Source organism: Chelmon rostratus, chromosome 20 (assembly GCF_017976325.1).
Source record: "Chelmon rostratus isolate fCheRos1 chromosome 20, fCheRos1.pri, whole genome shotgun sequence".
Lineage (NCBI taxonomy): Eukaryota > Metazoa > Chordata > Actinopteri > Chaetodontiformes > Chaetodontidae > Chelmon > Chelmon rostratus.
In genome coordinates, this window is record NC_055677.1 from 4,664,128 (window position 1) to 4,688,233 (window position 24,106).

At 42.6% G+C, this 24,106-nt stretch overlaps 1 protein-coding gene across 2 annotated transcripts in view; it reads right to left on the reverse strand.

Annotated features, from left to right (window-relative positions):
• The window catches only part of LOC121623771 (dipeptidyl aminopeptidase-like protein 6), a 132,352-nt gene that overhangs the window by 25,312 nt on the left and 82,934 nt on the right, over positions 1–24,106 (reverse strand). For both annotated transcript variants that reach the window (XM_041961206.1, XM_041961205.1), the window contains exons 3-6: positions 15,755–15,853; positions 3,268–3,362; positions 2,729–2,803; positions 466–518 (exon numbers count right to left, since the gene is read on the reverse strand). In XM_041961206.1, the coding sequence (XP_041817140.1) occupies positions 466–518; positions 2,729–2,803; positions 3,268–3,362; positions 15,755–15,853 (322 nt within the window). The remainder of the gene's footprint in view (positions 1–465; positions 519–2,728; positions 2,804–3,267; positions 3,363–15,754; positions 15,854–24,106) is intronic.

Consider the following 24,106-nt stretch of genomic DNA (forward strand, 5'->3'; position numbering starts at 1 on the left):
GAGTTGTGCTGGAGAAAGATGGTTGATGTTGCCATCTCTCCTTCTTCACAATGCAGCCAGGTTTACCCTCCATCTCTCCTCCCCTTGTCCTCACATGAGCACGAACACCACCTGTCGCCGGTCGGCCTGAACAGTGTTTCGCGGCTCCGTCCGAGCCACCTCGTGTGTTTCTCATTTACAGATCCAAGGCTGTGTGCAGAAACCAGACGTGTTCCAGCGCCAAGACAGAACGGACAGCTCGCGGACCGCGAGGGGATAGTCTGCTGAATTCAAAATTCAGCAAATAACAGCAATTTCTCCAGAATGACTCACCCCACCTTTAACAGTGTAGCTGATGTCAGAGGTGCTTCGTGGGAGGTACAGTGAAAACAGGTTGTGAGAGCAGGTGGGAATGAGCTGAGCTCGGTGTCGTGGGCAGCGAGGTCAGGTGAGATATTACAGGATGCAGCCCTGTTGACTACTTACGGAGTCTCCAGACTGCAGATGATGTAGAAGGCCGTGTAAGAATGCTGGTACACCTGGAGGAAGAGGGAGCAGGAAAGTAAAATCACTTTGCAATAACCAAGCAACAGTTTCACCTTCACATCTTGATTTAAACTTTTCTGGTATTCACTAAAACGGATGCAGATGTCAAACTTAGAGAAGACTTCAGAATTAAATCTTTGAAAATGAAGAAGTTAAAGGAACAAAACAGAATTGGACATCGACAATAATGAATTGTTTGAGCTTTGAGCTGTTAGAGGGCAACTCTGAGAAAAGAAAATACTATTTCTGAAATCTTCAGCACTAACAGAAAAACAGTTCAGCAGATTAATATTGTTGCAGTTTTGTTTAATTTATTGGTCCATATTGGTGTGCAGGTCCATTACACATCAAAACAACAGGTTAAAACCTAACTTAAAGGCCCCTGAAATCATGCTTCTTCTAACCTCCCGTGCTCGCTGCAGTGATGTGAAAGTGTACTCTGGTGTACATCAGTATATCACTGCTGGGTGTGGTTACAGGTGAAACCAGCGAGGGTGGAGAACATTGCTTTGCAGCCTGGTGTTGAGTAACTCTTGACTACACACAGGGCTCTCGTCCTTTTCATTGGAGGCTGCTATAAATTTCATTTGCCACTTTAAAGTCAGGCTGTGATGATGATAATCGTGAACAACCGCCAACACTCACCTCCCATCTTTGAAATCTTAACTATTCCTTAACAGTTTTGGACAGTTGATAACTGATTGCTGCCTGCAGGAGGCGGTTTGTATGTGTTAGCATGCAAACACTGTGTTTATTGTGATCCATACAACATGTTACAGAGACGAGGTGAGTGTGAGTGTGCATATGGCGGTGAGTGACTGCGTGCTGCCGCAGTGAGCGTATAGGAGGAATGACTGTCATCTATCAAGGTGATGGAGGCTCTGATGGAATCGCAAATGCAAACACATGCACTACAACACACTTGATATCCCTAGAGTGCGTAACATTTCCTATTCATCTCAGGCAATAACAAGGTTATAGCTCTGCAAGCATCCATCACACACTAACAATGGGCAGAAACTCTCTGCAGGGACTCAACGGCGAAGCACGATGAGGTAAACGCATCAACTAGCTGATTAAACATATCTGATCCACCTCTACGCTTCAATACAGATCAAGGTCAAGTTGATTTATATCATATGAAAACTTTGACCAAAGTGCTTTACATTAACATAAAACAAAGGAACAGAGCAGACAAACATAAATAAGAGGATATAGGTATACTAATAAAAACACAGGATATCTTAATAAAATCATAACACAAGAAGCACTGAGACAAGCAACAACATACAATAGAAACAAGCAAGAGAATAAAAAAAGAGTGTCATATCTTCATGATGATAATCGAGAGGCTAAAGAAAAAAGGTGGACCTTTAGACGGGTTTTTAAGGTTAGGGGGAAGATCTGATTGTTACTGGCAAACTATTCCACAAGGGCGAACAACTGGAAATGCTCAATCACTTTTGGTTTAAACTGGGTGCTGTGGAATGGAGAACTGTGTGTCATCAAATATTTTCTTAAAATCAACCCCAAACGAAGCATTTGTAGAGAAAGTAAAATAGGGCCTAACATGGTGCCTTGTGGTACTCCACATGCAGAGGAAGAAGACACATTATCATTTCTAACAGAGGCTGATCGTCTTGGAGGTCAGAGGCAACCCACTGAAGGGCCAGTCCCTGAGGGCCAACAACATGCTCAAGGTCGTCCAAAGAATTAAAGAATTAAAACTGTGTAATTTCCGGAATCTAAAGACAGGAACAAAATCATGTGTCCAGCTCAGGAGAGTGGATAAGAAAGAGAGCTCAGAGATTGGTTGATTATCACAGTCAAGGGACGTATTCTTCAAAATGGCACAGCAATAATAAATTCCCAGCCAATATTTCATATTCCTTCCGTCGATCTCATCTCCCTCCCTGCGAGCCTATGCAGCGCCGAGGGGTTTGTTTGTGTTTCTGCCTCCCTCGCTACAGTTCCACTCGGCTGTGCCGGCCCCCCGACGCCATCGCTGACAGGCAGCGGTGTGCGACAGGCCTTCACAACCCGCCATGATTACTTCCTCCTCCCTCCCTCTTTCCCTCTCTTCCCTGCCTTCGCCGCACTACAAGCCTACACCCCACCCCACCCCACCCTCGGTGGAGCCGGCTGACATATTTGGCTGTCAGCTCGCTAATTCAAAAAACAAGCAAACAAATGAGAAGCTCACCGGTGCAACGTTGTAGGCCAGCAGCACATGCTTCATGTCAGGAGACACCTCATACTTGCTGGCTTTGTACATTTCCTGAGAAGCAAAGGCAGATGTAGGAGGGAAAAAAAGACAAAAAGATGAGACCTTTAACCATGCGTGGTATTTTTTCATTAAACTAGTCTTTAAATGACTGCGTTTGACGGATTGCTCGGCTCCTGAAGCAAATGGGAGTCGCATTAATCTTTGCACGAGGGCTTGGCGATTTGATGGCGGACATAATGTTGTGTGTCTTCACCCAAGCCGCCACCGCCGCAGTGCTGACACTACATCTCCATCTTGGCGTTTTCCCACACAACCAAGCCCCGAGTTTCAACTATGCAGCTCGCATTTCACAGCAATAATGGATCACATGATTAAGCTTTGCAATAAAAAAGAGCTTTGGGTGCTTTGATTTGCTGACGGTGTGAGAAAAGTTTTAATTTAATTCATGAGCAGTCGTGGTCAGTTATTTAGTCCCGTGATTGTGAGAAAGTAAGAGAGAAGAGAAGATGACTTACAAACTTCTTGTTATGCACCAACACGGTCTTTTCATCGGTATCGACGTTGAACTTGACGACATCGCCGTCGCGATTACGGTACAACAGCTCGTTACCTGCGAGGAGAGGAAGACAGATTTCAGACATTCCTTAATATAACATCCTCAAAACGTAACGCGACATACATATTGTCTCAGATTCTTTCAAAATAAGACAAAATCATTACTGGGAAAAAAGACAAAAGGGTCTGTACGACCAAACATCCTCAAATTCACCCCGTGGGTCAGAAACAGCTGAGCTTTAATTAAGCTCCTCACATCCAACAGCGGACACCCAACATGCACAGAACAAATGTAACTCAGTGACATGAGACAGTGAGAGGCAAAGATCGCTTAGTACAACAAAGGAAGCTGCGAACTTGACCCCACGCTGTGCTCTGAAGTCCAGTATATCAGCAGTAAAACAGGGAATCGTCTGGTTTCCTGCATTCATATTCTGAACAGGAAATTAACCCTGTGAAGACGTTATATAACAGGTACCGGCATGACAAAAAGAAAGAAGCAAATATTCGATTTTAATGAGGCTATCAGCTGTCTTGAGCATTAACAATAGAATTGTTTAATTTATTACTTGTTAAATGTTCTATTAGGGTGGTTAAAGACTTTTATTGATCTATCAGAAAGCATCTCTGCTGCAGATACAGTCAGCCACAGCTTTAACACACTGTAAAAAATTACTCATAGCTTCTGAAAACTGGAGGCTTAGTATCATTTATCAAAATGTAAAAGGTCAAAAACTAAAAAACAAAACAAAAAAACAGTCGGTCTGTGGGTGCAATTTGATGAGATTTGGCAGAAAACAAGCCGCCAGCCAGAGAAGCTCAGAGAGAAAAACAACAACAACAAAAAAAAACACCACAAACACAGAAATCTCTCATACGAAATAAATAGAACAGGTCTAACTTTAGATGTTGGACCCCTTTGCTCATAATAGGGAGCTAATTGAGAAAATATGTTTTCAGGGCCATTACTGTATCTTTATGGTACTTGACACACTGCAGAATACTAAGAGTGCCATTTTTCCCAAAATAAAAATGTTATTTCAGATTATAACTTTTCAACTGGGTTACACAGATGTGCTCCTCAATCTGACCTACTGGATGTCACGGAGAAGTCACAGCTTTCGATGCGAGTGGTCGCCGAAGCTTCCAGCGCAAACACAGTGAGTTCAGGCCGCCAGAGGAAACCCTTGAAGGGAGCCATTAGTTGACAGACGTATGAAAGTTCACAAAGCTCCTCATCCATCAGGCTGTTATCAGGGAAGGATAAGTTTAATACAGCAACTGCCCCCCTTCACCTTCAATCTATCTGCGCTGCTCCGTCTTATTGCTTTAGTGATCCATAGGCGCACGAGCAACCACGCCATTTGGCGAGGTAATTAGAAGCCAGAGATTGTTATGCAGAGTGCTCTCTATCTGCTAGCATACCTAATTGTCCATTAGAGGTGACAAAATTACCATCACAATGGCTTTAATTCAGAACGTGCTTGGGAGAGCAGTTTCAGACATTTTCAGATTGGCATAGCCAAACGCCCCCTCAACAGCTTTTGTCTCCTTGTTAAAAACTGTTGGCATACTAACCAGGGTAGAAAATGGACTCCTTCCTAGAAATCATGGAGATAAATAAAAGAGTGGTGCTTTTTTTTCCCCACCATGCTCCATTATTTTAGTTTGACTCCGTCTGGCATCTTGATAAACGTCCTGCTTTTATGTGTGAAATGGTAATCGCAGATAATGGGGCTCGACTGTGTGAAAAGACAGACAATATGATGATAAATCAGTGGTCGGAGAGATTGACTGGACTTCATTTTGCTTCGTGACTTACTCTGTTTTCATAGCCGGGCTTCACTCGACCTGCATCTCTTTAAGGCTCTCTTTTCATCTTTATTCCTCAGCGAGTCGCTGATCCTTTCCTTTATCCACACGCCCCAAGACACCTCAGATATACCTCAGATTTCTCAAATCCTTCCCATCACTGCCCTTTCATAAGCCCTCCTGCTGAGTTCATCATTTTAGACCTTATCATCCCTCCTTCACCTCTCCAACTCTTTGTTTTCTGCTCTTTGAAAGACCGAGAGCCATCTATTCTTTCACAGTACCCCAGGCATTACGTCTTCCCTTCAATCTCTCTCTTTCTCTTTCCACTCTAGCTTCACTTGCTGTGCATTAGCCCAGGGCGCTGTTTTCTCCTGTGATCTATACCTTTTCACGGCAGTATGTCTTATTAATACAGCCTCCTGCCCTGGGCACAGCCCTAACCCAGCCTCACTCCAGGGAGGCAGAGATACGAGGTGACACACCCGAATGAGGCTCAGACAGAAGGTCCGATGCAACTCCACGAAGCTCCCTTTATCGAAGCAGATTTTTGGAGCAGTCACTTACAGTGGAAACTTTAAAGGATCATTTCTGTTTATTCCAATGTAAGTCTATTGGTTAATACTCAATATTACTCACCAGAGGCACAGCGACATTGTTACAGTAAAATGAGACACAGTAAGAACGTGAGTAGTCAGACAATAATAGAGGTTATAATCAAGCTGGAGTCTATATTACGATCATATTGTCTCATTAGAAAAACATAGCAGGGGTCTGTGAAGCAGGATTTAACCAGACGTCAGTCAGAAGATCTCAGTGTGGACTGTTGGGTTTTTTCAGAACAGATGATCCACACTTTGCATCGTCACAGACTATTTAACCATTCGCTGGACGTATTTGAGACCTTTTGACATGAATTTATCATTTTCATTAGGTGAAAAAAAATATGATATCTCTCCAAAAATTAATCGATTTCTCCACTACTTTGTCTCTGAATGCAGCAATAATTTCCAAGACCTGTAGGCGGACTTTTAGCTGTAAAATGATTTGAGTTTGAGGGGTCGGGACCTCGAGGTTTGGAACCGGTGGTCCAAACCACTTCATTTGGAGGTAAAACTATAAGTGAAGTGTTTGCAATCATCCCAAGAAAACTGTGCGCACGAATAAGGTAGATTAAAGTTTGACCATTTTGTATCAGTTTGACTGGTCGTGTTTTCTTCCCACATGTCGCTGCGCTCTCAGGTCTTAGCAACTGACTCGATGACTACGTCATTAGTATTACCCACAGAATCGATGGCTAAAACTACAAAAATAAGACTCTGTTGTACCACATTGTTGTTTGACCTGATCTGACACTCTGATCCTCCGCCACCTTCTGCTCCTCACCTGGGAAACAAGCTCTTTTCTAGCACGTCAATGACTTCATTGTACTGTCGGCCTCATTAATGGTTCAAACAATCCTTTTTGTCTCATGCAATATGACAGCTTAATTAGAGAGACAGAAGAGTGCTAGAGAGACTAGTTAATGCCACTTCAAGGAAAATGGACTCTAGTCTCTTGAAGTGAAATGATCCTCTACAACACTGCAAATGTTCTACTGTCTTCTCAATCCTCCTTATCCATTCCCACTAGGCCCGTTCTTGAAGGCACAATTGTAATCGCACCATTCAGAGCATTCAGTGTTCTTCTTGTGCGCTTTGTTTTGTTCCAGCTGAGAGGTTGAAAATACTCCAAGAGAGCAGCAGGAATGCTCCAATAGAAGAAGTGGTAGCAGGCTGATCGGTTGGATAAATCAGGAGAAAAAATGTTGACTTTATGTGTGTTTTTTAATTATTTTGGCTCACATAATACATTTACCCGAGGAGTAAGCACTCATCAAGCATAAAATGTAGACGGACGGTGCAGATTACTTGGAAATGTCCTCTCGTATTGTTTCAACCGAAAAAACTCAAACCCAAACCTCCACATTATACATCACCATATGATTACAGAACCCACTTGGGGGACTGAAACAGGTTTTTTCTGTGGGCTACGTTATTAGCTGTGAGGTGAGGCAGGGTTGCCAAGGTCTGTATTTTTCTTGTCAGTTGCAGCTCATTTGTCCGTGCCCAAGGCTGCGGATGATGACTGGTCTGTTAAAAGGGACACAAGCTCCTGGGGGAGAATTATGGTGTTTGTCTGTGGCTAAATAAAAACAGTCTCTAACGTAGTAAAACAGTCTTAAATCTTTGCCAACCATTGGCTTAGATATGTGGTGAAATTTAGGTTTATAAAAAATTTCAGCAGTAGTTTTAATTAAAAATCGTCCCCTTATATTTCCCATAATTTAGTTTCACTCTTGAAATGGAATTCCACATGATATCTCGGTGCGTTTTTCTCCACTGTTGCAAAGCTGCATAGCAACACCACAGAATCTAAATTTTATTTCTGACCGCATGACAAATGAGTGTGCTAGCAAATGATTGGCAGAGCAAACAAATGAGCAAAAACCTCCACCTGCCGACAAAATATGAAACCACCCAGGGGTACTGCCAACCTGCTGGCCAGTTTTCACAGCGGAAGTCATTTATGTTCATCAGGAATGCCAATCAGAGTGTGCCTGCTGGCTTCATTACTCACTGCTTGTGTTGCTTACGAGTTCACATAAAGGATTTTTTTTTTTTTAAAAAAGGCACATTACCAGGTCATTTGTGCTTCAAGCCATTAAGCTTCTCAAATACAGATAATGTTTTTCTTTGTTTTATCATTTCGTTTACTTGGACTTTGCATATCTGAAGCCACCAGGGGTCCAAGCAAAGTTCAAAGAGCTACTGACATACCTCCACCCTTTGCATTAGAGCCTCAACATCAGGGTCCTGGAAATACCCAGCTTCAAAATCAGAATTCCTCTTTAATATAGAGGAGACTAAAATACCTTGTTCCACCCTCATAAAGTTAAAAGACAGCCATCCTTTGACATTAAGCCATGCACACAGGTCAGCTTTCAGGAGCCTTTTATGAATTATGCATCCTCTGAGTTCAAACACAGGCCAACAGAACCAAAGATGAAGAGGCCTGGACGGGCACAAACAACGCAGAGCGCCAACACCAGGGGATGCAGCACAAAAAAAAAACTGCACAAAGCAATTACGTAACAATGATGAACAGATTTGCTGAGTAAAAAGGTTTAAACCCCAGTAACACAGCTGCATTTAAGAAGCAGCAAGAAATGATTAAAACAGGCCATGATAACATCATGGTTGTGTACATGGCCCAGGACCCCAGGAGTCTGCAGACTGACAAAGACTGAGAAGAAATAATCCATACACCGTAAAATGTTTTCAAAATCCCTGTCGCTATGGGATACAGCAACCTAGCGACCAAGAATGATGATGGTAATGGGTGCAGCCAGGCCTTTCTCCAGCTCTGACACAGCACTGTGGAGATCTGGCTACGAGAGACTAATTCCACCATAATAAAGCTGGAGAAGCAACAGGTAAGCATCAGCTTGCATTAGTATTTGACATGCTGCTAAAAATTAGTAAGAATCTCAAGACTGAAGCCCACCTGTCCGTGGAAAGCAGTGTGTGTGTGTGGGGGGCTCAGAGCCTTGTGATGATCCAGGACAGACTGTCTGGTGCAGTCAGACAATATCTTAACGAGTTCATTGCCTCTGAAAGCAGTTGAGTGGAGAATTTGCTTAACATTAAGTCATCAAAAAGTCACCCACTGCTCATCTAACTCCGTATTCCCTGCAAGATGACTCCCACGGGAGCACCCAAGTGTTCTCAGAAACCCTCCATCAACTTGCCAAAACCCGTGTGCTTTCTCTAACCTGTAACCTCAATTTGCAATTCACCCTTAAATCACTGTGTCATGGATTTGACTCGCTGCCTCTGGGGTGACGGTCATTTCATGAGTGTGCGCCAGCTGTTCACACTCTCCTCGTGAATCCATAACCGCTGTCGCCGCTTGATTCATCATCCACAGTCCTCATGTGCTCGGGCTTCTTCTCTTCCTCGTGTGTGTGTTGGTGTAGAAGTGGTGTGTTTCCTTTGTGCAGGCAAACCGGCCACTGAACTTGAAAAGACCCGCCCCTGCTTATAATAATTAAGATCATTCGGGAGGCTGGCGCATGCAAATTAACTTAAATAGCAATAATAATAATAATAATGGCAATGAACATCGCAGCAGTGAGTGGGCTCTGGTGTCTGGTCAGCAGGAAACACAATGTTATTATCACACACCTTTACTGGTCCAAAACGTCCATATTTGAGTATTTGAGTTATTTGTTATAATTATTCATAATTCCCAAACAAAATTATGCAACCATTTGAGCCACAATATCTACAGTACAGAAAGCTGCATGTGCATTCTTTCATTCATTCATAAGTGAAAGTGTTTGTAGAACCGCTGTCACAAAATTATCCAGCAGGCCTCTTGCTGTGAAGGGATGCTCTCAGTCTTTCTGCTGCGTAACACAAACACAGTTTAGCTGTGAACTCTCAGTGGTGAGACCGCCAAAGTGAATGCAGGGGATTGTAAGTCCATTTCACGGCTTAGACGTGAATGCGAGCATGTGCAGCAGGAGTTATAGGGACGTGGACTGTAAAAGTGCTTGCTGGATGTTCAGCTGCAGTAGAGATGTGTGTCAAAACATGGAGCGGTAGCTGCTGCACAAATACTCCATCATTTATGACTTTACAACACACATGATTCTCCGCACAGAAATTTACCCAACAGACGAGCAGTGTGTGTGTATGTGTGCGTGTGTGTATGTGCACGCTAATTACTACCTCTGTCTTCTCCGCAGGCAGAAACACAACCACAAATGCTGCTTTTTAAGCATGTTTGCACGCTACTAGGATGTGGAGCTGTGGGACTAAACTGGCAGGCTGTAAAAGATTGCTAAATGCATGAAGACGCTACCACTGCTGATGATGCTATGTCGTTATGGTAAAGCTTTTGATAGGAAGGACATGCAAGTAGAAAAGAAATAGCACGAGTAAGAAATAAACAATTAATAATAAACATTAAAAAGGCTATTAGTCAACTGTAAACACCAAAATAGGCCAACTAAGAGATAACACCATGGTTATGCCATCATTCCCTTGTAAGGTACATATATGGGGGTATTGAGCTTTAAAGAAGTTATCATTTAAATTTTTTTAGAACAAGTTCCAACACAATGCCTGACTTTAATCAGTTTAATAAAATCTATTACATAAAAGAAGCCAAACTTCTCAAGTATATAATATGTATTTCAAGAACTGAAATAAACTGCAGGCTAAAAGTGGAAAGATTTAAACGAGGAGCCACCTGATCAAAGAATAACAGCAACCAATACATATTAACACACATTTGATGTTAACCTTTGGTTCAGTTCCCATTGGCACTGTTTGCTACGGGACTTAGCGAAGAGTTAGTAGTCACTGGGTCTTTGTATAACTGGGTTTAAAGCTGTGATTTGAACTTATAAACACTTATAACCAGCCACAGATCTGCACACAGGGCATTTGAAAATTTTGGGCACTGCCAGTGAAAGCCCTGAGAAGTCATATTTCCTGTCCAGCCCTTGACCTCGCAACTGCAGAGACACCCTGCTTGAGTTCTTGGGACTGATACCTGATCTAAAGAGAAAGACTTGACTTCTTCTGCACTGTAGCAGTCAGCCATTCTCTGCCACGAGCTGAATGTCGAGATCCCTCGGAGTTGATTGGAGGGTTTTTCAGATTCCCCGCTGGGCGGGGTGTGGAGGCCTAAATAATGATTGAGAGCAGCTTGGTGCATTCCCCTCTTGGCCAATCAGGGTGTGACGCCACCCTTTCTTTAAGGCTTAAGCGAGGCGGCGAGCTGGACGCGCATGTCATTCAGATCCCTGACTGCAGACCTCACCTTAGCAGACATCGTCATCCAGGAACTCTGCTCTGTTTATGATGATACAACTTTTTTGTTGTGACTTTATTATTGCATTAGGGCAGATCTTAGCGCTGTTTGTGCTTGCCTAGCGACAGCATGGCACCTGCAGGCTTTCTTTTGTTTACTTGTTTATCTTCATTAATGAACCCTCATTAAACACAACCCCCTTTATTTCATTTGGGGAAACTTTGAAGGGATGTAAAGGGGAAAAAATACATCAGTTCCCTTATCACTGAAGAGGCATTTGTTCATTATTGTTATTATTATTATTGAAGAGGCACTTGTGAACGCACTTGTGGGACTTGTGTCTCCCAGTAAATATTTCTTTTATTTTTATTTTTTGCAGTTGGGAACTGGTTCTTAGGCTTCTTCCCGATCAGCTGAAGTCTGGGGAATCGCTACCATCACAGCACCATTCATCTGGAACATCTCTAATTAAATTTTAAAGCTGAAAATGAGAGCAATTTAGTTCCTACTTGTAGTTCTGATCAACTGCTTTTTTGAGGATCGTGCACAATGTGGATCCATGCCATCGCTTCTTCATGAAAGAAGGCAACAAAATACAGTAATCAGGAGGAGAATCATAAAAGTCTTCTCTGTGCCGCTGGCAAGAAAAGGCATCTAATTTTAGCAAAATTCTTTAGTTGGACAAAACATGACTGAAATAGCTGTTTTTCAGTTTTTATTGCTCAATACTTGGATCAAAGATGACATCCAGCCGCTCAGATATTGCCTTGATGTTAGCAGCTAAGGAGCTACGAGACTGCTGAATTTATCATGAGACGCACCGAAGCAAACGTGTAATTCCAAAGTCGGCTTCTCCTCCGCGGTTCTGCAGCAGATGCTGTTTTTTCTGCTCCTCCCTGGGTATTAAAACACTGAACAGCATTGGTATATTGCGACAGCTTGTTTCTGTCAGAAGATGAGTTGCCGCCTCACTTTCCGGAGGTTGAAAGGGACGACGAAAGTCTGAGTTTGAGCCAAGACGTCCTCTCAGATGACGCATCAGTCATGCTTTGCGGTAAAACTGGGCCATCTCAAAAGGGGATATTTGCACCTGCTGCTTCATATACTGTTACCATTGCACAAAGGCTGATTGTGTGTGACACTGAATGAACACTGGACACTAACAGTGAGCACATGGTAAGAAAAAGACCCATTGCAGAACTCCATTAACAGATGACATTCACATCATTACTCATGCTGCATCATGGGAGCAGAGCTATGAAAAGTCAATAAGGGAGCGAGACAACTGGTTAATCTTCTCCAAAGTGATTGCTTTACATAAACATTAGCGATGAGAGGGGGTGCATCATTCAGGAGCGAGGTAATTCTCCGACATGCACGGAGGACTGTAGGCACACTGACAACGCAAACATCCCCATGCTTCACTCTTATCTAAATCACAAGTCCCTAAGTCACAAGCCCCTCTCAAAGTCACGGCGATAACGCTTTTAGGTAGCCTCAATCGGTCGAGTGCTTTACAAACGGCTCCCCCTTCGCCATATTTAACAAACATCAGCGAGACAAGAGGAAACGTGGCCATTAAAACGGCAAGCAGCTGCTCGGAGCGCCTGCGTCGTGTCCCCCAGGGCCGGCTTCACCTTGGTGGCGTGCGAATGATGTTGATGCTGCGTCTGTTTGATTCCGACGGAGCAGGCGGATGTGAGCGGTGTCTGCTAACTGTGCAATTACCTAACCAGGGAGACTTATAGTGATGGCTCCAGAAGGTGATCAGAATACTGATGCAGAGTGAAGCAGTTCATGCATATGGCGTCAGGTACATCACATAATTAAAGGATAATTTCAGATTATTACAGTTTGGGTTAATTTAGTTGCTTTGGTTATTGATTCTACTGGTCATGGAAACATTGTACTGCCAAGTTAATTACTGAGAGGCAGCATTGCTATAAAGTCTGACTGGAAACAACAATCAGACCATCTGCAAAGAAGCCAGATTATAGACTATTTTACTTAAGGAAGGCATGTATGATGTATATTGGCACTGGAACTGACCTTATGAAGTGGATCAGGTATCATCCAGGATGTAGATATCAGTGTTAAACACAGTTTATTTGTCAGTTATATTATAAAATCCAATGTTTCTGCCATCAGTTAATATCTATTCAACCTGCATGGGTTGTGGACTTTTCACAGCAGTCTCTGGTTTAAAATGACCCCAGTGACCTCCATGTTGGGAGGTATACAGATTTAAAATTGGGGGAAAAGAGAGCACCTGTATCTGATTGGTTGATCTGAGTGGACACACTCCTGGTTGATTCCTTTGTAACACGAACAGGATATTTGTCCTGTTAACCTGTTGATGGCCGCAACAGAAGGTAAAATAACTGTTGCAGGTATGATTGATAAACGTCTGATAAGGCTTCAAACGAACGGACCTATTGTTCAAACCAGGCTTCCTGGATCGCATTTCTGCATCTAAAACGATGATCCATTGGCTGCACAGGCGGGGATCACAATCCCTGCGACCACTGTGAAGAGCAGATAAAGAGCACCTAATGATACTTAAGTACAGAATCTATTTAAAGCTAATACTGTTGGACAAGACATGAGGAAGCCATTTTTTTCTGGTAAAAATAGCCTAATATATGATCATTGAGGCTTCTGGAGGTTATATTCAGTCTGCCTCCAGGGAATTGATTGATAGGTGGAGACAGCCAGGCGAAGGGAAAACATAAAACTGGCCTAAATTAGGTTTTAAAAAAAATTCAATTTCAGGCCTCAACCAGGGAAGCCATTACTGCAAATCCTATAGACAGGCCTGAAAGAATGCAGGTTGGTCGAGCACCGGGTTGGGTAAAAATGACTAACGAAGACAAAATATTCAGCTGATGGATCTCTCTCCCTCTTTCTCCCCCTTTCTCTCCTCCCTGTCAGCTGTATCTAATGATACACTAAAAATACCTCCAGATCAAGGATGGTACTGTCAACAGCACAAAAAGGAGGAGATGAAAGAGTGGACAGCTTTCTAATGACAAGCCTTGTTCAAAGGCGGCTGCTGTATTTATAGATCGCTACAAAGCTCTTTCCTCTGTGCACCTTATATAACAGCCTTAGATGAAGGGAGTGTTTTGTAATAAAATAAGAACAATTCATTTTCACAAAGCGTAATGACCTCATGTGCAATCTCTGCCCTGCTGTTAGGGATATGCCTCCGAATACCGAGAATACTGAAGAACATCTGTTTGCTTCCAGATGTGCACAGAGCTACCACAGTTTGCGATGTTCGCCATCGCTCATTCGAGCGCGATCGATGTGTTTACAATGTTTGTGGGTCGCAGCTAGTGAAGGCGACAAATCGGCCACATGAGAGGCGCCTCGTCCTTAAGCACATATGGGGACCTGTAGCTTAAACAAACAGCAAAATCAGGCCAGACAATTTACTCGTCGGCTGAGACTCGGAGGAATGTCACTAATGTAATAAATATGGGTTTTCAGCTTTCTAATTACAGCCGATCGGGGAGGTGATGGCTTTGAGATTTCAGGATGCGAGACGAGATTTAGCAGCTGCTCCGTTTCTGGGAGCCATCTTAGATCCTGAGATTGGAGGTGACAGCTTCGCCAGGCGCGAGAGAAGACAAAATCCACCTCATTAATCCTTCAGCTGTACAGATTCCTCACATCCTGGAGCTGCGATCGCTCTCTTCAATGCAGCGCTGAGACATGTGAGGCCGCATCAAGTCGCTGTTTTACCTTGATGCGAAATAAAGCATATAATTTTCCTCTCATTGGCTCCCTGCGGTGCTGCCGGTGTTTATGCTGTCGGAGTCCCGCTATTAAAAAAAAACAAGCCTTCGAAATTGGTGGTGATGAATTGTAACAATAGCAGCATCCACAGGCTGTCATTGATCACAGAAAAATGAGGGTTGTGGTTACAGGTAATTGGGTAGCTATTGAAGCATTATGGAATAAATCGTTTGCAGGAATGCCAGACAGCAAGGACACACACACACACACACACACACACACACACACACACACACACACACACACTGCTGAGATGATGTAAAGAATGAATGTAATGAGAGACAATTAAAGAACTAACAACATTTTAATAAACGCTACGTGTGCTGTTTGAATCGTGGTGGGATGCACATTAACACACAGCTAAAAGAAACATATAATTATTTTCATTTAATCAGCTTATCATCATGAAACAGGTGTTTTAAGATGTCAATCTGTGTAGTTTTGTGTCATCACACCATTTATTGTGCAGCAGATCTGCACGTTTGCATCTAAAATATTAGCAAACTGCTGATGTCAGCTCGTTCTCAGGTCTGATTTATCCTCATGTATGTATGTATGTATTGTAAGTTGCTTCTCTCTGTTTTTCAGGTGTGTTTTCCTTCTGACTGTTAAGCACGGCCCTTGATTTTGATTGGTTTACAACCGGTAAAGTGGACTCTCATTGGCCTTCAAGACAATGTAAAGGGAGAAGGATTTCAAAGTTGCCTATTAAGTTACTTTAAAGATGCTCTGAGCAAATTTAATGAAATACTCTAAAGCAGGCTGCAACACATTAGACAGAAAAAAGTGTTAGATTAACATTCAGCCGACAGTATGTCCAGTTCTTCTCTTGCATTGATGCAACACCTGAGAGAAACATCTCTTGTTCTTGCAATGTGCATAAGAACACATGCAAAGTGTCAAATCCAGCTCTAATTCAATAATCAGTGCAGCTGTTTAATTTCATTTCATTTCAATAGGACTACTTACTGCTTATCCATTTGGCGTTCGGGTCATGAACCTTGAAGTCTTTTCTAAAGAGGTCTCCAACAGTCACCTTGCCCTTGAGAGCCAGGCGGTCATCCTCACCTGCAGGAGGAAACAACCGCAGCGTTAACTCAGCGACTCTTTGTGCATCAGTTAAAGAATCACTCTTTTTCCATAACGTCCAGGAGTGAGTCGAACAGACCCAACTTGTTTGAAATGTGTTGCTGGCATCTAATTCAGTGTTTTTTAGCAGCACTTTATCAGACAACCACATAACACCACATAGGACCTCTGCTAGCTGAATGTGGCTCATCAGTGGTGACGTGTGAGATATCATCAGAAACATCATGTTTGTTCGACAGATTGATCTCCAGATGGAAAAGTGCAGATGTGGTTGTTTTCAGAGTAATTTAACAGCACACTGTATATCATCAACTTGTGACATTTCAAACTAACTCAAAACAAACTAGAAATATTATAAACTGTTGGACAACGGAGGCAGGATCACAACTTCTTTCTTTTTTCAAGGTGAAATACAAACAAAACTCGGTGCTGTGGAGAAAAGCTAAATAAAGATAAGAATAATGTACTTGCTACCTCGGACAACAGAGGCAGAGAGAATATATAACGTCCTCTTGACACATTTTGATCTCAAGCTGCATCTTAACAACTTTTTCCTGCAGGCTGCAACTGTTCACCTTTAAAAGAATAAAGAGCGCGGCCGAGATAGAGGAAAAAAAAAAAAAAAACACGAGTAACAACAACAACAAAGCGGAGCTTCGTCTGAACTCCCTCAGGCCTTTGATTAAGAGTAGTGTGGCTTCTGGATCATCAGACCAGACATGCATATTTACAGCAGATGCCTCCTGCAATTCATTTCATCTTAATTTCATCCATCAGTGCTCATCATGGCATCTCCTGCTTCACACTGTGACTCATTTCACCTCCGTGTATGCGGTGGGAGGATAAAAAGCGAGTGTCGGGAGATGCTTTGTTTCGCCTGTTTCTCTTCTTAATGCCTTTACATCGTGTTGTTTGAAGGTGTGATGCGAATAAAGTTGCCTTGTATCCAGCAGGAGGAGCATTTTCAGCCAAGTTTCATACTGGAAAGTTGTGGTTTTAGGTTGACTTCAAAAATGTTTTGAGGCATTCGGTCTCCTGCACAGGGACCCGTTGACAAGACATGGCAGTTGATGGACGCGCCGGCTGCTATGAGGATCAAAGCTGTGATATTCTAGCGACGGGACTGTCTTTCTAATGTGTGATGTTTAATCCCTCTGCTAAGCCTGTCTGTGTCCATGCTGCAGCTGTCGTTTTATATGTGAGGTAACAATTTTTGGGCTGTAACAGCATCGGCAATGTTTTTATTTGGGTGTACAAGGAGAAAAGATCAGGAGGTAAAGCAGGATAGAAGACATAAAAACAGCACAGGGGATGCTGGATTGAAAAAGCAGAAATATTCAGTGTTCACAATGAAAGATTTTTTTTCAAAACATTATACTTAGATCAATGCTTCATGTAAATATTTTCTTTAATGTGACAGTAATTTGTCTGACATGTATGTAAATAGTGTGTTTATGGTGCTTTGTTTGTCTTTCTCAGGTCTCTCTGTTTAAATAGAGGATTAACAAACGAATGTGCCAATTGTATGTATGGGAACTGATACTGCAGCAAGTATTACAACAATCAGTATTAACTTCAACGTTCATTTGTCAGCCTTCATGCCGAAGACGTCACCAGCTTTGCTTTACAAAACGGTGACATGAAAAAATTACCGTAAAAACAAGTTAGAAAAAAGTAAAAAGTCATGACAAATAGAAGTAAAAAGAAATGTAAGTTCAGATTACATAGGAGTGATAAAATAAATCAGTGGACGGGGCACACACTCAACATTACAGTGATGTTTTGCTAGGGAGACCAGATGTGAGGAAGGAAGCGTCCAAAAACGAAGACGGTGGAAAAATACTCAGATGTAAAAACGTACAAAGATCACCTTGAGTAAGTGTTTCTTCTGGAACTTTCTTTGCGGGGTTGAAAAACCTGAGCATCAGCAGGTGGACCATTATGGGACACTATAACTGTCGACTGAAAACCAGAATAATGAGAATGCTTTTAGGTGAGTTTGAAGGTCCGTGAGGCCAGATGACCCGCTGTGCTGCCTCTGGAACTGAACAATCAATAAACCGCAGCGGTGTTCTACATGTTTAATGCCTACACTTATAGATCACAGCCAACCGTCATAAAGATCACGCTGCATTATACTGTAGGTTCTCACACTGGTAACATGAAATGTTCAAGTGCTTGTGAGGGCTTCATAAAGAATCAACCTGCAGAGCTTTAGTTTTAATCTACAGCAACGCTAGTGGCTCTGTAAGGTTGCACTAATGCTCAGCAGTGCTTTGGGCTAAATGTTGCTATGCTAGCGTGCTTACAATGCTCTCACGGTACAGCTGAAGCTGGTGGGCAGTGGTGGCACGAGTGGGGAAAAAATAAAAAGGGCACCAGCTAGCAGAAAGTCATGATGCATTCACAGTGAAACAATTCCAAAGCCTGGTTAAGATATAATTTGTTTCATGATGTGGCTCAGATTTACAGAATAACTCCTACAGCTCTGTAATAAAGACACACAGGGAACTATTAATTATTTATCCATTTACATACATGTAGAGGCCAAACCATTTTCTAGCACCTAGGGCAGCCTTCATGGAACTGCATTCAGTTTTCTCCATTTTAATGGCGTCTGCGTCATGTTTTCTCCACTGGAGGGCACTTTGTAAAGCTTCCTTGCGCATAGAGCCATCGTAGACGGCACTTCTGCAGCTTGAATGTCATCGCTTCTGCAGGTGCATGGCAATAAACCAAAGAACTGAACAAATTCAAATTCTAACCTAAAGATCGCACTTGAAGAAAAGCCAGAATGTCACCAAAGTTATTAGAATTCAAACTGAAGGAAAAATGAAAATCTGTCTCACCGATCTACCTAACAGTTGTTTAGATTTCAGTCTAGACCAAAGTGGTGCAGAAACCGACCGGCGTTTAATCCCTAGAGCCACGCTGCTAGTGTGGCTAAAATCAATGGTAGTCACTAAAAGTGTATGGGATTGTAGTCAATGGACAAAAAAATGCAAATGATATCAATATGTGCCTGCAAGAATTCCCCAGACTGATTAATGCAGCAGCGGTCAAGGAAGAACCATTATTCAACGTCATATACTCACATTAGCAAACGGCTATGACAGATTAACTCACTGATCAAACTGGGGCTCAGTATTAATAACACATGCCAGTAATGGACACTGGACAGGGGGAGAGAGGGAGAAACCAACCAGTCTTATTAAACGAGAGGTTTTCTAACTGCTACAGCCACAAAGAGGAGCTCCAAAGGTTTCCTCAGCAAACTGTGACCACGTCCCTTAATTTTAATCTGACACATGCTTTGATCCATGTGTCGCGGATGTCAGAGAAATCACCTTTAAAGAGCAGATGGATGGAAGGAGGGGAGGTTCAGACAAAGGCTGGCAATATAAAATGACACTAAACATCTTCCGCCTGTCACGTTACACCATCACATCACACACGGGCGAAAGAAACAGCTTAACGTCGGCCTTCAGATCAGCGGCAGATCCCCGCAACTGAATGTGATCGTGAGAGTCTTGAGATCATCAAAGTGTGATATTCACACCGCATTGACAGCCAAATGTCTTTGGAGTATCTAAAATATTAATAACAGATCATGGGGAATAAGTTCTGTCATCCGTATATGCATTTTAACGTCAGGCATTGAATTCAAATCTGAACAGCAAGTAGAGCTGCAGTTATTCATTTTAATTCATTTAGTCTATAAAATGTCTTTAAATTGCTTGTTTGGTCTGACCATCACTATCTAAAGACAGTCAATTTACAATATATACATAATGCATACAATACATAAACAGATCTGTGGAGCAAAGATAGAATTTTAGCTTGTTGGACAGTTTTCTTTCAACATCTGAAGAAGCAACGCTACATCAGTGATGCTATTTGCATAGCATCACTGATGTAATTCATGCTGCATTAGAACAGGATATCAAATTAACACAAGGCTACAAAAAAAGACACAAACAGGGTTGGAAAAAATAAGCTGAAGCTAAAATCAGAGTAATTACATAAAAATGGCAGTGACAATGACTTAGATTCATCCTGATACCTCTCCATGGTGTCCTGGAGCCCAGGTAATCCACAAACCTTTTCGGCACTAGGAGCAGGTTTCAGTTTAAGAGCAAGTACAGAAGCTGGTTCTGGTCTTAGTTTGGCTCCAACAGAATACACTTGCCGGTGTTAGGAACTTTTTAATAGAAGATGCTCCATATCTGTGCATCTTTTTCCATCTAAAACAAAACAACTGTTAAGTATGCACCCTAAAGTGATGATAGCCTCTAAATCTATTCCTCCCATTAAGCCAGTGTCAAATCAACATGAGATCAACAGAGTAAAAAAAAAAGCTTTTTTGACTCAAAATCAGCCAGAAAACATTTTTTTTTTTTTTTTTTTTTGTATTTTAACAGGTTTTATAGGATTTTGCATATGCTGTAAACTGAACAAGTATGCAGAGATAAAACGAGACAAATAATGTGAGAAATAGTATTTCTTAACGGCGCCTTGGCTACGGTATCTTAGCTCCTCTGGTTTTAAGTGTGCTATTACATCCCTGACTCGCCGGGCGTGTGATGGTGGACTCCTCTCCCTCCACTTCAGGAGAATTTGACAGCGGGCCAGGAGTGACACCAGGGTGTTTGATTGGCTATGAGACAGCGACACCTCCTGTGGGACGCTACAAACACAGCACTTGTGGGGTTTGGGGGTATGTTTTGGCCACATACATGAGAAAAAGGACCAAAATGGAGCAACTGATGGACAGGAAAAGACGTATGATATAGGGCAGCAGGGCCACCATGACGACTCCGGCAGGTGGGATCAGCGTCAGCTTGGCGAGCTTGCCCCTGCAGTGATGCAAACGATGGAACAGTGTGAAGTGAAGTACTCTGTCTCACTCAGATTAGATGCAGTTTCTCTTCCCAAGCACATTTCAGATTGCTAAGAGATGAGCTGGAGATGTTTTGAATAATATTAAATGGCCCTTGAGACAGAGCCCTCCTGATAGGGGCTGAGGCGAAAAACAGCCTTCAATCCATCACCCAAGTGGTTCCTCCTGGAGCCACAGATGGAGTTCTGACTTTAGCAGGACTGTGGAGACGGACGAGAGTTTGTTAACGACCTCGAGTCCAAAAAAGTTGGGCCTCTAAAACGTAGATAAAAACAGAATGCCGTCATTTGTTCCTGAGCCCACGTAGTAACATCGTCTGTAAGTGATATGAGATTCTTGGCATAATGACAGCTTTAATGGCGTTTATCCTGCTCGTCAGTGACGGGACGACCGGTTCAAAGGGGTGAGGCGGAGGAAGTACAGAGGTATAGTTTTTAATGCAGGATTGTAAACTGGGGACAGGTGTTGTCTCAAACCCCCCTCCTCTGTTCTGTTCTGTCTCCTTGACCCCTCTGTCAAACCACGTCGTCTCTGTCGAGGACATGTCCCCCATGATCATTAAAACCATGTTCCTTTCATTGTCAGTGTGTGAAAACTGCAGAGTCCCGTCCTGAGGACTGTGTTCGCCTGAGTGTGGACAAGCTGTTCAGTTCACACTCCTTGCTGCACTTGACCGCATTTACAACGTCGTTCTTGAGACGATTACAAATCCGGACCGAACGCTGTCTCAGTGTTTAAAGGTTGAAAATAAAAAGGGATGTTGTGCTTGGAGAAAACCCTTCAGAACTTTTCAGGAACTCCAGCTACACATTGAATGACGATTGTTCAGTCCCTGCGATCCCCTTTTCCTGATTGCAGAGATATCCTCTTGTGTTCTGATGAATGCCGAGTCTAGATAACCACAAGCTTGTTTAATGAGAGTATGTTCCTTCTCTCCAGCCTCAGAATGTGTCGATACAGCCTCGGTCCAGTTGTAAGGTACAAATCGCTCCTTGTTTCTGCTCCAGTGGACGATGAGTCAAACATGGAGACACTGGTTAGTATGTGTTGACTTCCAGTATACCTCCACTTTAAGGATTCCCTCTTTCTCCACCTTTATGCCACTGTCCAAAAATAGAGGAAGTTGGCTTCCTCTCATCTCTTCTCCAGTGAACTTAATGCTTTCAGCCACTGAGTTAAAGTGATGTGTATAACAGCCTATTTCATGGCCCTTGATTTTCAACCAGGTGTTATCCACATACCTGAACCAGTGGCTCAGGGCATCACCCTTATAAGCGTCCAACGCTTTCCTCTCGACTTCTTCGGTATAAATGTTAGCCACAATAAGGGGACACAGGCAACCCCATAGCACACCCATGTTTCTGTCAGGAGTATACATCCTCATACTTAAAATATGTGGTTTTCTAGCAAACAGCACTCCAGGGGCCTCATTTATCAAAAATGTTCTTAGATTTTTACCCGAACTTGCTTTTGAGATCATTTCGTTCAATTCATTAAGACGCTCACCTAACGAAAGATCAACTCACATAACGGCAGCACAAATGAGGGTTTAGTCATGAATAGCCAGGGACCAAAGGAGAAAAGCAGGATCACAGTGACGGTGGAGGAGATTGAGGCTAAGACAGACGTCAATGTGTGCTCAAATATAATTAACAAAATCTTCATCCGACAATCGACGTGACAGCCAAAGTGGTGTTAAATTGCAAGAACGAAACAATGACTTGCATCATTATCCAAACCTGTGCGCTAGCTGTGCGTGAGCTGCATGTGGCATATTGTGCCTAACAGATGGACAGACATCGACTGATCCTCAGCTCCTCCCGATTTCATCACGGGGGGGGGGGGGAACACCTTTGAAGGCATCTGTTTGGTGCATCGCTTGAGTTTTCAGTGTGATTATTGGAGTCACCAGACTGTGTATAGACTGCAGGGAAATGCAATAGCGCACATAAGTTGCAGCTTCCCATCAGATGGTGGGGTTTAAAGGGGATAAATTCTGATTTCATAATCAGTTATGATTCCAGCCAGATTCACGGATTGAACACAGAAGCACTCACTGGAAAAAGATGAAGTTAGAGTTTACATTTAGAATTGAATTTTCATATATAGCACAATCTCTAACGGGCAAATCCATTTTCTGTAGTTAAGTATGTCTTTATCTCATCCTGACAGAGTGCTGTGATCATAGGCAGAAACTTTGAATTAGTCTGACAAAAGTGAACTGTCAGCCCCAGCAGGGTCAGCTCACTTGAGCAGTTTATATGCTAATGTGGCACGAACTCTTTTCAATACAATGCGAAGGCAGAGGGAGATTCGATCGATCATTGAACCTGGCAATTTGAAAGATAATTTGAGGGTCTCAACTAATACAAAAAGTCTGCAGTGCTGGCTACAAAAGAAAAGGTAATCCTATCTAATCATATGGAGATTTTGTAGTAGAAGTATTTCATTCTAAAATTAGAAACTCACCACCCGAAAGAAAAACCTTGCTAATCACCTTTGAGCTTATTTTCTGTCATAAGAGTGAGAGATCATTCTTTTTAATCCGCACTGTAAATTAGACACTAGCTGGTGAACATAGTGGAGCATTCATCATCTGAGGAGTCAGATATTTCCCTCCTGGAGTTGGCAGACACTAAAAACAGAGCTAAAAGGAGAGTCGGTATCAGACTAATATTCACAAGGTGGACAGAAATACAACTCCAGATGAAAGGTAATGTTTCTCATGTGTATGAAATGATGTGTAAGTTAGGCCACTGTTTGCTAATACATTCACCGTATCACAAGAGCAACACCTGTGATGTGTTCACTGCTGCCCCCTAGTGTCCAAAAATCCCTTACTGCAAGTTTAACCTAGTGTGGAGAAGCCCAAATATGATAGCAGGAGTTCTCCAATGTGGCATCTTCTTATCCAGCTTTCTGATCACTGTCTGGCAGCTGCACAGGTGTGTCCTCAAGTTGAGTTATATAGTAATTAGAAAAAAATGGAGTATCGTATGTACAAGGAGATATAAATATTGAACACCGGTAAAAGAGAGGATACATCCTACATCCTGTGTAGGTAGTGATACTGTAAAAGTTGCTACATCCAGCAGAATGGTTGATGCAGCAGTTAGGCCAAAAAATAAATATGTCATCCTCTAAGTAGCTACAATGGATTTTTTTGTATGTGTGAATTCTGGGCATTTAGCACCCTGCATGAAGTTTATACACTAATCTATGATGCAGGGCCGGTTTTTGCTATGGGCAATGTGGGCGACCGCCCAGGGCGCAATCTATGTGAGGGCGCACGAGGGCGCTGCGCCCGAGCGCGAAAAAACCTCAAAAAAACA